A 13,282-nucleotide genomic window follows, 5' to 3' on the forward strand; every position below is an offset into this window, starting at 1 on the left:
CCACACCATGATGTCCCGCGAGCGAATTCATGAATGGAAGTATAGCGACGCAACTGACGCAGGTAGGTCACGTGACCATGACAAAATGGCGGATGTAGTACGTCCAAATTCCATTAATTCTTTTCACATTCATACTGTATATAACGTACTTTTCTAACGGCCGAGTAGTTCGTTTAAATTCAAATGCAGTACCTAATGAGTAGTAGGCGGTTTCGGACGCAGCCCAAGACTTCGCACAGGAGTGAGTGTGTGAGCTGCTTATATGTGTGTGTGGATCATCAGTGGGATGAGCTGCAGGTGTGTGTAGTAATCAGTGTATGAACATGACGTAATGTTAGAAGTCCGGTGATGGTGACCTCTGCTGGCCAGCGAGGGGAATGACTGGGACCGAGTCGGTGACAGCCATGATGACAGTAAATAATATTTGACTAGATATTTTTCAAGATTTTCTTTTATTGTAATTAGTGACTAGTAATTGGATTAATTATGCAGGTTAGGGTAATTAAGCAAGTCATTTTATATCAGTGGTTTGTTCTGTAGACAATCGAAAATAATATATTGCTTAGGAGGGCTAATAATATTGACCTTAAAATGTTTTTAAAAAAATGAAAAACTGCTTTTATTCTAGCTGAAATAAAACAAATAAGAAGAAAAAATATTGTAGGAAATACTGTGAAAATTACTCTGTTAAACATCATTTGGAAAATATCTAAAAAAAAAAAGAAAACTTTAGAGGAGGGCGAATAATTGTGATTTCAACTGTATATGCACACCTTGACTCAGCGTGCCATTTATCACTCACTCACTCTCTGTTTTATTACTGAATTGCGTTCTGTCTAAAGGCTCCTGAGAGTCTGCCAGAAGCTTTTTTGAGTGCTCACCTCTAAAATGATGTATGTCAGGACGTCACTGAATTGCCATTAGTGTCATTTTGCAGCGTTGCTTGAGGGTAAACCCCATGGACTCCCACAATCTGATAAAAGCAAGATTAAATCAGGTAACTGATGGATTTAGATGCTTGAAACACACTGTCTTCAAGTCCTGCTGAACTACAGCAGCATGTTGATTTCATTGTGTGACTGATAAATCACCATTATTATGTCAGTGGCAGTCTGTGATGGAAACGAAGATACTATTTGGTTTCAACTTTAAACTTTGATGCCAAACTGTACTGTACAGTGAGGGAAATAAGTTTTGAACACGTTGTGTTTTTTTCCTGGGGGTAATATTTCTAAAGGAGCTGTTACCATGGGATGGAACCAGACTTTGGTAAAACCCAAACAATGCAAATATAAAAATAAAACAAGTTCAAAAAAATCTGAGTTGTGTGTAAAAACAAGAAATGACAAAAGGGGAAAGTGCTGAACCACTGAAATGTATTTAATACTTTAAATAAAAGGCTTTATTAGTCATGGCAGCTTAAAGACCCCTCTAGTATGACGAATGAAGGCACATGCATTGCTCAGGTGTGAGTTTTTCACAGACTTCATCAGAGTGTCAAAATCTTGATAGTTCTGGGGTCTCGTCTATCAGTTCTGAGCTTTATTTAGCATTTTCTATTGGATTCAAGTCAGGTGATTGGGTGAGCCATTCTACAGCTTGGTTTTCTTTGGCTAAAAGCATTTGAGAGTTTCCTTGGCTGTGTTTCGGATCATTGTTTTGCTGAAATGTCCACTCTGGTTTCATCATCCTGCTAAGAGATGTTGGACTAAAGCAGCTGCTATTCATTTACACCAAGGAAGGGCAGAAGGTTGCTGAAAAACCACTCTGGGATTTCAGCTGCTGTCTGGGCTTTCACTGCCTTTCTACACCTTCCTTTGTTCATGTGTTTAACACTTTTTCTCTGTGTCATTTCATTTGATTTCACATTACTTCATTTGTGAACTAATTAGATTTGTTTTCTTGGCATATATGGATTTATTTTGCTGTAACCAACATCCAATAAAAATTTCAAGTCAACAGCACCTTTAGAAATATGTTTTCTGAAAAAATGTTGACGTGTTTAATATTTATTTCCCCTGTTGTTAACAAGTTAAGAGAAGCTACACATTTAAAAGTGAAACAAGAATATTGTTCATCTTGCATGCAGAGACACAGAATATTATTCAAAACTTTTTTGAAGCCCTAATGCTGAATTATATATAAAAAAATAATAATAAAAAACTGGCAATTGATTCATTTGATGCATTTGAGCTCAAACAGCCGTACTGGCTGAGCTCTGATAAAAACAAAATTTTATTGGCTGTATTTTGAAAAGGGGAAGCACTACTATGTTTCTTCATGTTTATGCTGAGATTATGTCAAACACTGAATAAAAATGCATATTTGAAAGCACTTCATGTGACCTTTAAATTTGTTTTATTCTTGTTTTGCACCAATTTGAGACTGGTGTGTTTTTTATGATTTTTTTGCATTAATTTGATATCCATTAAGATCTGTAATATTATTATAAATTATTTACATTTTAAAAGTCAGTTTTTGTTTGTATTTTATTTTAAAACTGAATTTATTTCTGTGATGTAAAGCTGAATTTTTAGGATCAATTCCCCAGACCTCATCGCCCCATAGTTGAAACCAGAAGTTTACATACACTCTAAAAAAGGAACATGACCAGTTTTAAAAATAATGTCTGATGGTAAATCATACTAAAAGTTTTCTATTTTAGGTCCATTAGGATTATCTAAATCATTTACATTTGCTAAATGCCAGAACAATGAGATTTCTTGGTATTTTTTTAGCTTTGCTTTTAAACTGTATAAGTTTGGTCAAATGTTTTGCGTATCCTTCCACAAACTTCTCACAATAGTTTGAAGGAATTTTGGCCCATTCCTCCTGACACAATTGGTGTAACTGAGTCTTGCTCGTACAAGCTTTTTCAACTCTGCCCACAAATGTTCTATAGGTTTGAGATCAGGGCTTTGTGATGGCCGCTCCAAAACATTCACTCTGTTGTCCTTAAAGCACATTTGAACTAATTTGGCAGTATGCTTAGGGTCATAGTCTGTTTAGATGACCCCTTTGTGGCCAAGTTTTACATTTCTGGCTGATGTCTTGAGATGTTGCTTTAGTATATATACATAATGTTCTTTCTTCATGATGCCATCTATGCTGTGAAGTGGACCAGTCCCTCCTGCAGCAAAACCCCACAACATAATGCTGCCGCCCCCATACTTCACAGTTGGGATGGTGTTCCTTGGCTTGTAAGCTTTCCCCTTTGTCCTCCAAATGTAACACTGGTCATTATGGCCTAACAGTTCAATCTTAGTTCCATCAGACCACAGGACATGTCTCCAAAAATTATTATTTTTTCCAGTGTAATTTAGCAAATTGTAATCTGGCTTTTTTGTTGATTCTGGCTAATTGATAGAAGCAGTGTGTTTGGAATTTCCTTAAATACTATTCCACAGTTGTGCTTCCAATTAACTCAAATGTTGTAAAGTAGCCAATCAAATACTTCTAAAACCTTGACATCATCATCTGAGCCTTTTCAGATGCAAAATAATCTTATTGTATGCCAACTTGACTTTCAAGAAAACTTATAACAATTTCTCCAAAAAAATCTCTCTCATTATTCTGCTATTAAGCAGAACAGAAACAAATCTGATAATCCTAACTTACCTAAAAAGAAAAAGTGTAGTCACATTAGCATCTGACTTTTTAAAAATGGTTATGTGCCTTTTTATACAGTGCATGTAAACTTCTGGTTTCAACTATATATCTTAGGAAATCATTCCTTACTGACCACAAATGTTGTGCATTCAAACCATTATGCAATAAAACGCTTATTACAACGACTAGCAAGTAGCAAAACAGCGAATCATGATTTATGTCAATATCATTAACTAAAGGCAGTTTAAGTCCAAATTTGATTTGCATGCCCCATTTTTCTGTTTCAAAACAAAATAAACTGCTCTCGTCAGTTTTATAGGGTCTTTAGAATAAAATCTTGTAGAGTAAACTATTTATCCCTGGGAGTCGATGTCATATTCAGTTCGAGGCAAACAGAAATCCGGTTGCGTGGGACAGAATTACTACCCATTCATTATGTCTTACTGTTTTAGGTTTATTACAACAAATAAACCGTGAAAGCATCTAGTTTTACTGCAAGTGTTTGACTGTGAAATGGGAAATGGATTGTAAAGTGCAGATATTGTATGATGTGTCTCTTAGGAAAAGCTGAAGGTGGGTCATCATGGAGAAAAAGCCCTGGAGAGCTTCTGTCACTGGCAGCACGAGGAATATGGCGCCCGATATCTAGGAAACAATCACGTTCCCGGCAGCAGAGATGACCCTCCTCCTGTGGACGCGGCTGTGCTGGTCACCAGGTACTGTAGGATCAATTTGTGGGTGTTTACTTGGGGTGCAATGTTTCCATGGTTTTAGTGTCACAGTTTCGGTACGGTTCAGTATATTATATTTTCAGTAAAAAAGGCATGGTTAAATGAAAATCTTAAGAAAAATATCTTCTAGCAAAAGCACTAGATAGCAAAGGCACTACTGAAATAAACAGTGCTTTTTAGGTGTTTCAGGTATCTATCAGTAGTTTTCAGCTACAGAAACTGTGGGGTTGGACAATGAAACATCTGGGGCCTCATGTATCAACGCTGCGTACGCACAAAAACTTTGCGTACGCCAGGTTTCACGCTCAGAATCGCTCACGTTTGGATTTACTAACGATGAACTGAACGTGGGAATGTGCGCAGCTTCACGACAGCTTTATGGCTGGCGTACGCACATTTTTTGTGCGTGTCTGTTTTATTTCCATTGGCGACTCCTAGAGGCAGTTGTGTTAAATTGCTCTCTACAAAGTGTCTGAGCCTTGTAATGGCAGCTGAATGAGACGGGTTCATCTAGCAGGTATATAAGGTTTCCATACCATACAGTTGACCAGCTAAACATTAAAGCACAATTTGCAGCGGTCGCCTGTTTTTCCATTGTAATCTGAGCTATCTACTGCACACACATTGCTATAAAGACACTATCTGAAGATGAATTTGCATACGTGAATCAGAAACTTTTCCATTCAATAAATGTGCAAATAAAATATGATGCACAAACTTATTAATGATTCCTACTTGTCTTTCTCGTGATAAATAGTTGGCAAAAAAAAAAAAGAGGAAAGAGTTCATCAGACGCTGGATTCGAACCGAGTTCATGCTCGAACGTGTCAAAACATGTTGACATGCGTCTTACGAGCTGCGCTACTGAGACTGTTAAGGGTACCGCAACATTTTACACGTATAAACCACACTATTTCTTTTTTAATTCACTCAGTGCGATGTTCAGACCCAACTGTGTTAACCGCATCAGCTAAACTCTCCCACTCTATTTTTTTCTTTTGTTGTTAATTCCGGAGAACAAACTTGCAAATTACACAGATTTTCTCCGGTCTACCCACGAAAGCAGCACCTCCAATTCACATTCTGTTCAAAGTTTCTCTTCTTGCTTGCTTTTGCCATTGCTTTTTCATTGGGTTTTGCCAAAGTAGAGTCATTAGCATATTCATACGGGGGAGGAGGCAGGGAGGGGTTTTGTGCTCGTGCATGTTGCGCTCAGTTTCACGTTCATTCGCATGTACAAAGACTTGCGTGGAAATCATACTAAAACATTGCGTACGCACAAAGCTGTAAATGTGTGTACGCAGATAAAAATTCAGATGTATGAAACACTGCGTACGCACATTTACAGCTTTGTGCGTACGCAATGTTTTAGTATGATTTCCACGCAAGTCTTTGTACATGAGGCCCCTGGTTTCCTTTTGCAGCCTAAAGAGCATCAATTGGTCTTTGGAATAACAGATACAAGTCCTGCACAGTGGCCAGAGGGAGTTTGAGTCATTCTTCTTTTAGATTAGTGTTCAGGTCACTGCGTGATGCTGGTGGAGGAAAATGTTTCCTGGGTAGCTCTTGTGAATGCAGGCCATGATAGATGTTCAACTTCATGTTCATCAAACCACTCTGTTAGCAGTCTTGCTGTGTGTATTAGTGCATTATCATCCTGATACACGGCACCGCCTTCAGGTTACAGTGTTTGAACCATATGGGTGTCGCACACCGAATGCATCGCTTAGCTACGCACCACTCAGTGCCATGCATTTTAGAATTATCAACATAGGTTTCTATAAGGGAACGCATACCGGTGCCACCAGTCGGTGGCTGTCCGCGGGGCCCTACTATGACTCAGGGCAGTGTTCATATTTCTGCCGCGCCACAAAGCATCCGGTGTGTGTTACTTCTTACTGTTATGTGCGCGTCGCATTGCGTCGCCGAGCAGCACATGTGGTGTGTGACGCGCTATAGGATGCACACGGTCCTCCAGAATGGTTCGCTAGTCCTTAGCAGTGGCACACCCATTTAGCACAAGTATTTGGCCTACTCTGGCCATGCAACAGTCTGGTTGGTACACTTCTTTGGGGCTACTCCACACTGTAATTCTCCCGGTTGTGGGAAAGACAGTGAAGGTGGACTCATCAGAAAACAATGCATGTATCACATTGTCAACAGTCCAAGATTTTCACTGCTGGCACCATTGAAACTAACGTTTGCACTTTGTCACGTCATGCTTTTTTTTCTGATTGGATTGCTATCTGACATTACCATCCATTAAAATAATCTGATTAAATAACCGCTTCTTATTTGCACTTACCACATTCAATTAAATTCATTTCATGATTATTTGTATAGCACTTTTCACAATAATTATAGTTTCAAAGCAATTTTACAGAACTTTACATTATTGGGTTACAGCAGGGCTTAATTTGTGCCGGAACACACAGGATTCTCTGAAATCAGATTCGGCTCCTCATTTTACCGATCCCCCTCCTCAACGGCCCTTCTCACCCATCCTCTGTTCACTTTCACTTTCTTCCGTGACTCCCCAACCCTCTTCACTTTCGTCCGCGACAACCCTGCCCCCCCTCCTCCTCTACTCCCCTTCGCCCGCTCTTCCCTTCGGTGCACGACACCTCGACATCCTCAGGTAACATGCCGGATCCGTTACCCTGATCTGTTTCAGGACCTCGCAAATCACAAATTAAGCACTGGATGAACAGAAAATGTTAAGGTTATTAGTTACTATAACTTTATTAGTTACTAATATCGTTTACTAATAACAATAATTAATAACTCCTTATATTTATATTGCACACTTTTGGGGGGAATCTCCTCATCCACCACCAGACGGCAGCGATATTGTGCCAGATCGCACACCAAACACCAGCTGATTGGTGGAGAGGAGACAGATGAACCCAATGGTTAGGAGGCCATGATGGACAGAGGCCAGTGGGCAAATTTGGCCAGGATGCCATGGTTAAACCCATACTCTTTTTTAAAGTACATGGGATTTTTAATGTCACTAAGCAGCAAAGAGTCCCCATCAATATACTGGGGCATTAGGACTCACACAAGCCACAGGTTGAGCGCCCCCTACCCCCTGTCTTACTAATAACACTTCCGGCAGCAACCTAGCTTTCCCATGTGGTCTCCCATCCAGGTACTGACCAGTCGCAGACCTGCTTAGCCTCAGTGGGTGACCATGTGAGAGTTGCAGAGAGCTAGCCGCGCGCCACTAATAGCTTTTAACAGTTGAAGTTACGACATTGATATATAAACATAAGCCCTTTACACACATACAGACCTTTCCGGAAAATAACCGTCAATTTTCCAGAAAGGTTGTATGTGTGAACAGGCCCCTTTTGAAAATACTGGTAAATGCGTTATGGCTATTTTCTGGAAAGAGAAGTCGTAACATTACTGGTAACTTGCCGGATAGCTGCGCTGTGTAAACACAAAAGGAAGATTACCGGAAAGAGCACGCACACGTCTAGAACGTGCTGACGTGAGACGCCTATTTTAGCGCCAATCAGAACATTCAGACACATTCACATCTGCGCTGTTTATGAAAAAAAAGCCTTTGAATATTTTTCCAGACACATTTAGCTGCTGGATGTTAGTCAGATAACGTTTCTATGTTCCATATTTATGCCAACTGCGTAAATTATTATCACTAAGATGCTTATGATAAGTCGTTGTTTGTTTACCTTCAAGCTCTTCTTCCTTCAGTTGCTTGATGCGGTGCATGTGCACATGAAGCAGCCAGTGAGCGCCAGCACACACACATATATCATGTACATCTCGACATGCGAAAGTGTTCCTCTAGATGTTTTCATCGACGATGATCCATCCACGTTTGTAATGCAATCAAATGTTTACTAATACAAGCACAGCCGTTTAGAGGTCATTTCTGGTCGATGATGTCAGAATTTACCGGTAGTTTGGAATGGATGTGTGAATGGTCTTTTCCTGAAAAAATTCCGTAACATCTTGCCTGTGTGATTTGTTTTGAATTTTGAATTTACCGGTTAAGTCAGTCCGGAATTTTTTTAGAATATTAGCCGGTATCACTGTGTGAAAGTGGCTATAGTTACCCTGCAGTTATACAGTATATAAGTGATGTTTAAGTGTACATATTCAATTATGGGTACATGTGTATTAAGTGTATTTGTCAACCCAAGCTCATTCTGATAATGTAGCTCCGCGGACGTTTCTGGAGACCACGATTTACATGGCCGGAGGTACGTGTGGCCGCATTTGGTTTTTTCGAGCGAACGCTACGGGGCAGTGTGTCGCCGCTCCTCTTCTTCGTGCTCACCGGCTGTGACGGCTCACCTCCGTGTGGAGGGCTTTCCCGCCACAACTAGTTTGTCCGCTTAGCTCGTAGTGTTACGTTTTCGGAGCGGAGGCCCGGAGGAGGAGGAGCCGGCGGCAATGACGGAATGGGTTCGAGTCCGGGGAAGAGCGGTTCCAGATATCAGGTAAGATGAAAAACAGAATCTAAAAAATAAAAGCGAACGAGTTCGTGACGGGGCGAGAATGCGGCAAAATCCGAAAACTCAAAATCAGACGAGGGCTTTTGCTTCTTTTTTTTTCTGGACGGCTTTTGTAAATTGTTGCTTGGGTTTAGGGAAGAAGGAGGAGGAGGGTGGCTGGGTCGGCCGATTGGCCACCCTCCCAGTCGATCGTTCAGTCATTCAGTCCGTCAGTCGGACAGACGGTCGCTCGACAGCGGCCTCCAGCTGCTTTTTGCGCGAGAACAGCACGGGCGTGAATGTCGCGCGCTCTTAAGAGGCATTCGAGACGCGAAAAAGCGCGGAACAGCGGCCTCTCTCGGATTTGTGAAAACAAAAACTGCACAAATTTCGCGGCCTCCAGAAACCTCCGCGGGGCTACGTTTCCACAATGAGCCTGGGTTGGTATGTGTTGTCCTCGAAGACATCTATGCATCTATGCACATGTACATTATCTAAAGAAGCCGGCAAATTGAACTGACTGGTGAACATGATCCAAACAGAAACCAAAAGTGAATCCAAAAATCCATGACTGTACTTCTGTGTCCTTCTCGGAATAACCTAGGAACTTTGCTGTCTTTATATAATGCATCGCTGTTACCCATCTAGCTGAGGATCATTTTAGGCACTGCGTAATATCACCCTGCCAGACCCAGAGATTGCCTGAATAGATACAAAAATGGTAAAACTCTTGCAGAGCTCTAAAATGAGCCTATTTTCAAAGAAAAGCATGGTGCTCCTTTAAGTATTGTGTCTATGTTCAAATACTCTTGAGCCCATCACATCTGCACAGGCTTCATTGCGAATGTCATTCTTTCTTTCTCCATCTCTCGACTTTTCCCTTTCCATTTGGTCACACATGTCCTTTGAAGTCCGCTATCTTTCAGCTCTTGGCTGCTTGAGACAGATTTAACCTTTTCCCCGTCCCTTTTATTGGGATCCAACACATTTTGTACCTGCCAGTATCTGAGACCCTAATAATCTCTCTGTCAGCGAGACAAGTTTGCTCCAGATCTTCATCTACAACAACAGATTACCAGAGCCAGCCAAAACACCACATTCCCAGCTCGGGATTAGGGTTTATTAGCACACTGTAATTTTCAGAATCAAGAAAGAAAAGAAAATCCTTTTGTTAAAACGACTCATGTGAGCTTGTCAGATGCTATCTGTCATGGCGGGCCTGAGGAGCTCCCAGCACACACAGAGAGAGCCTTTGTTTCCCCCCCTGTGCCGGGTTAAATATGATCTCCGCCGGTGTACAAAAGGAACTCTCTATAAGGATGCGGCGTACGGCAGCAACATCTGTCTCGGCTTGCATGCCAAGATGGCTCAGGGCAGCGGGAATGCATCAAAGCAAATTAAGGCTTGACAAGGTGCGCCTCGGTTTCCTCTCTCACAGCTTTGTAGGAGCTGTCAGTGGCTCGTCCCGGCTTCCCGCGGCACTTGCTGACTGAAAGATTATCTGCTTAATGCGTCTGCGGCCACGTACAAACACACACACCACAATGCGCTCTTCACGGCTCTTCTGAGAACATAAAATCAGCCATTCGCCAAGACTAATAAAATCATTAACGACCAATCAGCGCTCATGTTGTGCATTTAAAGGTCCTGTGAAATGTAAATTATTTTTTTATTTTATATGTTAGTTTCAGTCTGTTAGTTTTAAGGCAACCCAGGCTCATTGCGGAAACGTAGTCCCGCGGACGTTTCTGGAGACCGCCGAATGAGTCCCGGCGGGTACGTACGGCTGCAGTTTTTGTTTTCACGAATCCGCGAGAGGCTGCTGTTGTGCGCTTTTTCGCACCTCAGACGCCACTCGCGAGTGCGGTTCGCGACGGCGCTTTTCTCGCGTGAACCCATCGTAGGCCGCTGTCCGACTGACTGGATGGTTGACTGCGCGACCGGCCAATTGGCCGACCCGCCCTCCTCCTTACCTGAACCCAACCAATTTAACCGATCGACCTGCCCGCCCGCTCGCTCGCTTCCCTAAACCAGAGCAACAGTTTAAAAAAAAGCCGTCCGAAAAAAAAAAGCCCAGATTTTTTTTTTCTCTACCTCGTTTTCGGATTTCGCCTCGTTCTCACCCTGTCACGAAACTCGTTCACTTAATTTTTGGGATTCTGTTTTTGTCTTACCTTATTGCTGGAACTGCTCTTCCCCGGACTCGAAACCGGTCACCGTGGTCGACTCCTCTCTGCATCTCGAGCCTGCCGACGTACACGGTGAGCTGAGTGGACAAACTGGTTGCAGCGAAGAAGCCCACCACAAGGAGGTAAGGCAAGCGCGAAAGGGAACCGCGTCACACCGCCCTGCAATGTTCGCTTGGAAAAAAATAAACGCGGCCGTACGTAACCCCCCGGGACTACGTTTTCAGAATGAGCTTGGGTTGTTTTAAGGATATCTGTTAGCTAATGTGCTCCAAAATTTGTGTTTTGAAAATATTAGGGATGCACCGAAATTGTTTTTTGGGCTGATATCGATAACCGATAACTCTTTAGATTCGGAGGCCGATAACCGATATATAGGCAAGTTAATATAAATATTTTAAAATGTTATATTTTTATACAGTGAACAACTGATTTTATTTTAAAACTTCATAAAAGTTTGAACTAATCTTATGAACTGAATAGCCTACTTAAAGCAAAAACACTATTATTACAAAATTGCAAAGTGATAATGTATACCTGTAGACCTATATTCATGATTTCACATATATCTGCATGGCAAAAATAAATTATTTCCTTTTCGTCATAGCAAATTAACAAACAACTTGACTGTTGCATAAAAATAATAGGTTAAACAGTTAAGCTCTGCCGGTACTGGGTCCGTGACGTCATCGGCTTTCACTTTAAAATTTAAAGGGCTAGCTTTGCACCAGATCCCCGTAAGTGGTTTCGTTTGAAAGTGTAGAATCTATATGTTATGCACATTGAAACACACATTGAAACACTTTCAATAGTGTTTTATGAAAATTCAAAGGGTTTTCTTTAAAATGACAACATTTTTGCATTTACACCGCTGCATGTGGATTTGGGAAGCTTTTAAATTTGGGTAGGCAAAATCCAGGTGAAAATCCCAAAACAGAAGCAAAGTTTAACTGGTTAAATAACAAAATTTTGATTACCAAAAACGTTAAAAATATATATTTAAAATTAAATGAAAATGAAAGAACTATTAAATGCAATTAGAAATTGTTTTTATTTTAAATTAACAAAAAAAAATACATAACACTGTTGCCCCCATGCACACCCAAATATGTTAAATAACACTTATTCAATAATATCATATATTTATTAATCAGAAGGCTTTGTCGCATCAGTGTGTGTGTGTAAGTGTGTGTGTGTGTGTGTGTGTGTGTGTGTGTGTGTGTGTGTGTGTGTGTGTGTGTGTGTGTGTGTGTGTGGTGTGTGCGTGTGCGTGTGCGTGTAGTGATAGCTAGGCATGGGCCAGTATATGTTTCTGAAGGCACTATAACTTTGGATAAAAATACCACAGTTTCAAAGCGTCACGGTATTGTGATACTGCTCTAAAATTAAAGAGGTATTGTGATTACTGCTCTAAAATAAAGACTAAAAAACTATTTTTAAATGTCTTGGTAAGAACATTTTCGTTTCACACAATTTATTTTATTTTAAGAAACTTATTTTGGAACAGTAAAATTTTCAGGCTAAATAGTTCAATTGAATCATTGATTTCTGCTGTCTTCATTAGTTTCAAAAAAATTTTTTTACAACAAATAAAAAATATATTAAATCCATATACCTTGGGAGCGGTTAAACAGAACATTTCAATGGTATTAAAACCTTGACTTTTCCAAACCGCGGTAAACCTTGAAACCAGTTATCCTCCCATGCCTAGTGATAGCCATCACATGAGCTTGATATAATATCATAAATATGCCGATTAAACTGAATACAATCTTAGGCTACATCAACAATACATGCCAAGCAACACATTGATAAGAACAAATAATTATTTTAGATTACAAACAGCCCAAATTGCTCAGCATGTCTGCATCTCTACATGTTTACACATGCAATATTTTTCCTGAGGCAATTTAAACCAAAATACGCAATGACACTCTATCAAACATATAAGGAATATGGTTACTTACTGGGTTATTACTGCACAGCAATACTACACAAAGAAAAGACGGACTTTGAAGAAATAAACAATGTGAGGAAAGCTTCGTTATAGAGTAGCCGAACTGGAAACTTTATGCCTATGCACCCGGCAAGTCTGAACAAGTTTCCACATATGTGCGTGTCAGTTAGTTATGTACATTTATATATCTATCGGCTTGAAGATATTGGGCTGACTTTGATATTGGATCGATTACAGTAACATTAAAAATTGCATTTATCGGCCGATAACGACATGTCTACCGATATATCGTGCATCCCTAAAAATCTACAAAACTTCTATAAACATCTAAAG

General features: G+C 40.6%; 1 protein-coding gene across 5 annotated transcripts in view; it reads left to right on the forward strand.

Moving 5' to 3' along the window:
- The window catches only part of adamts17 (ADAM metallopeptidase with thrombospondin type 1 motif, 17), a 334,091-nt gene that overhangs the window by 67,684 nt on the left and 253,125 nt on the right, over nt 1–13,282 (forward strand). For all 5 annotated transcript variants that reach the window (XR_012383118.1, XM_073908056.1, XM_073908057.1 and 2 more), the window contains exon 6: nt 4,171–4,325. Coding sequence is in view for 4 of the 5 variants with exons in the window: in XM_073908056.1 (XP_073764157.1) it covers nt 4,171–4,325 (155 nt within the window). In the remaining variant the exon portion in view is untranslated. The remainder of the gene's footprint in view (nt 1–4,170; nt 4,326–13,282) is intronic.

This window comes from Danio rerio, chromosome 7 (assembly GCF_049306965.1).
Source record: "Danio rerio strain Tuebingen ecotype United States chromosome 7, GRCz12tu, whole genome shotgun sequence".
Lineage (NCBI taxonomy): Eukaryota > Metazoa > Chordata > Actinopteri > Cypriniformes > Danionidae > Danio > Danio rerio.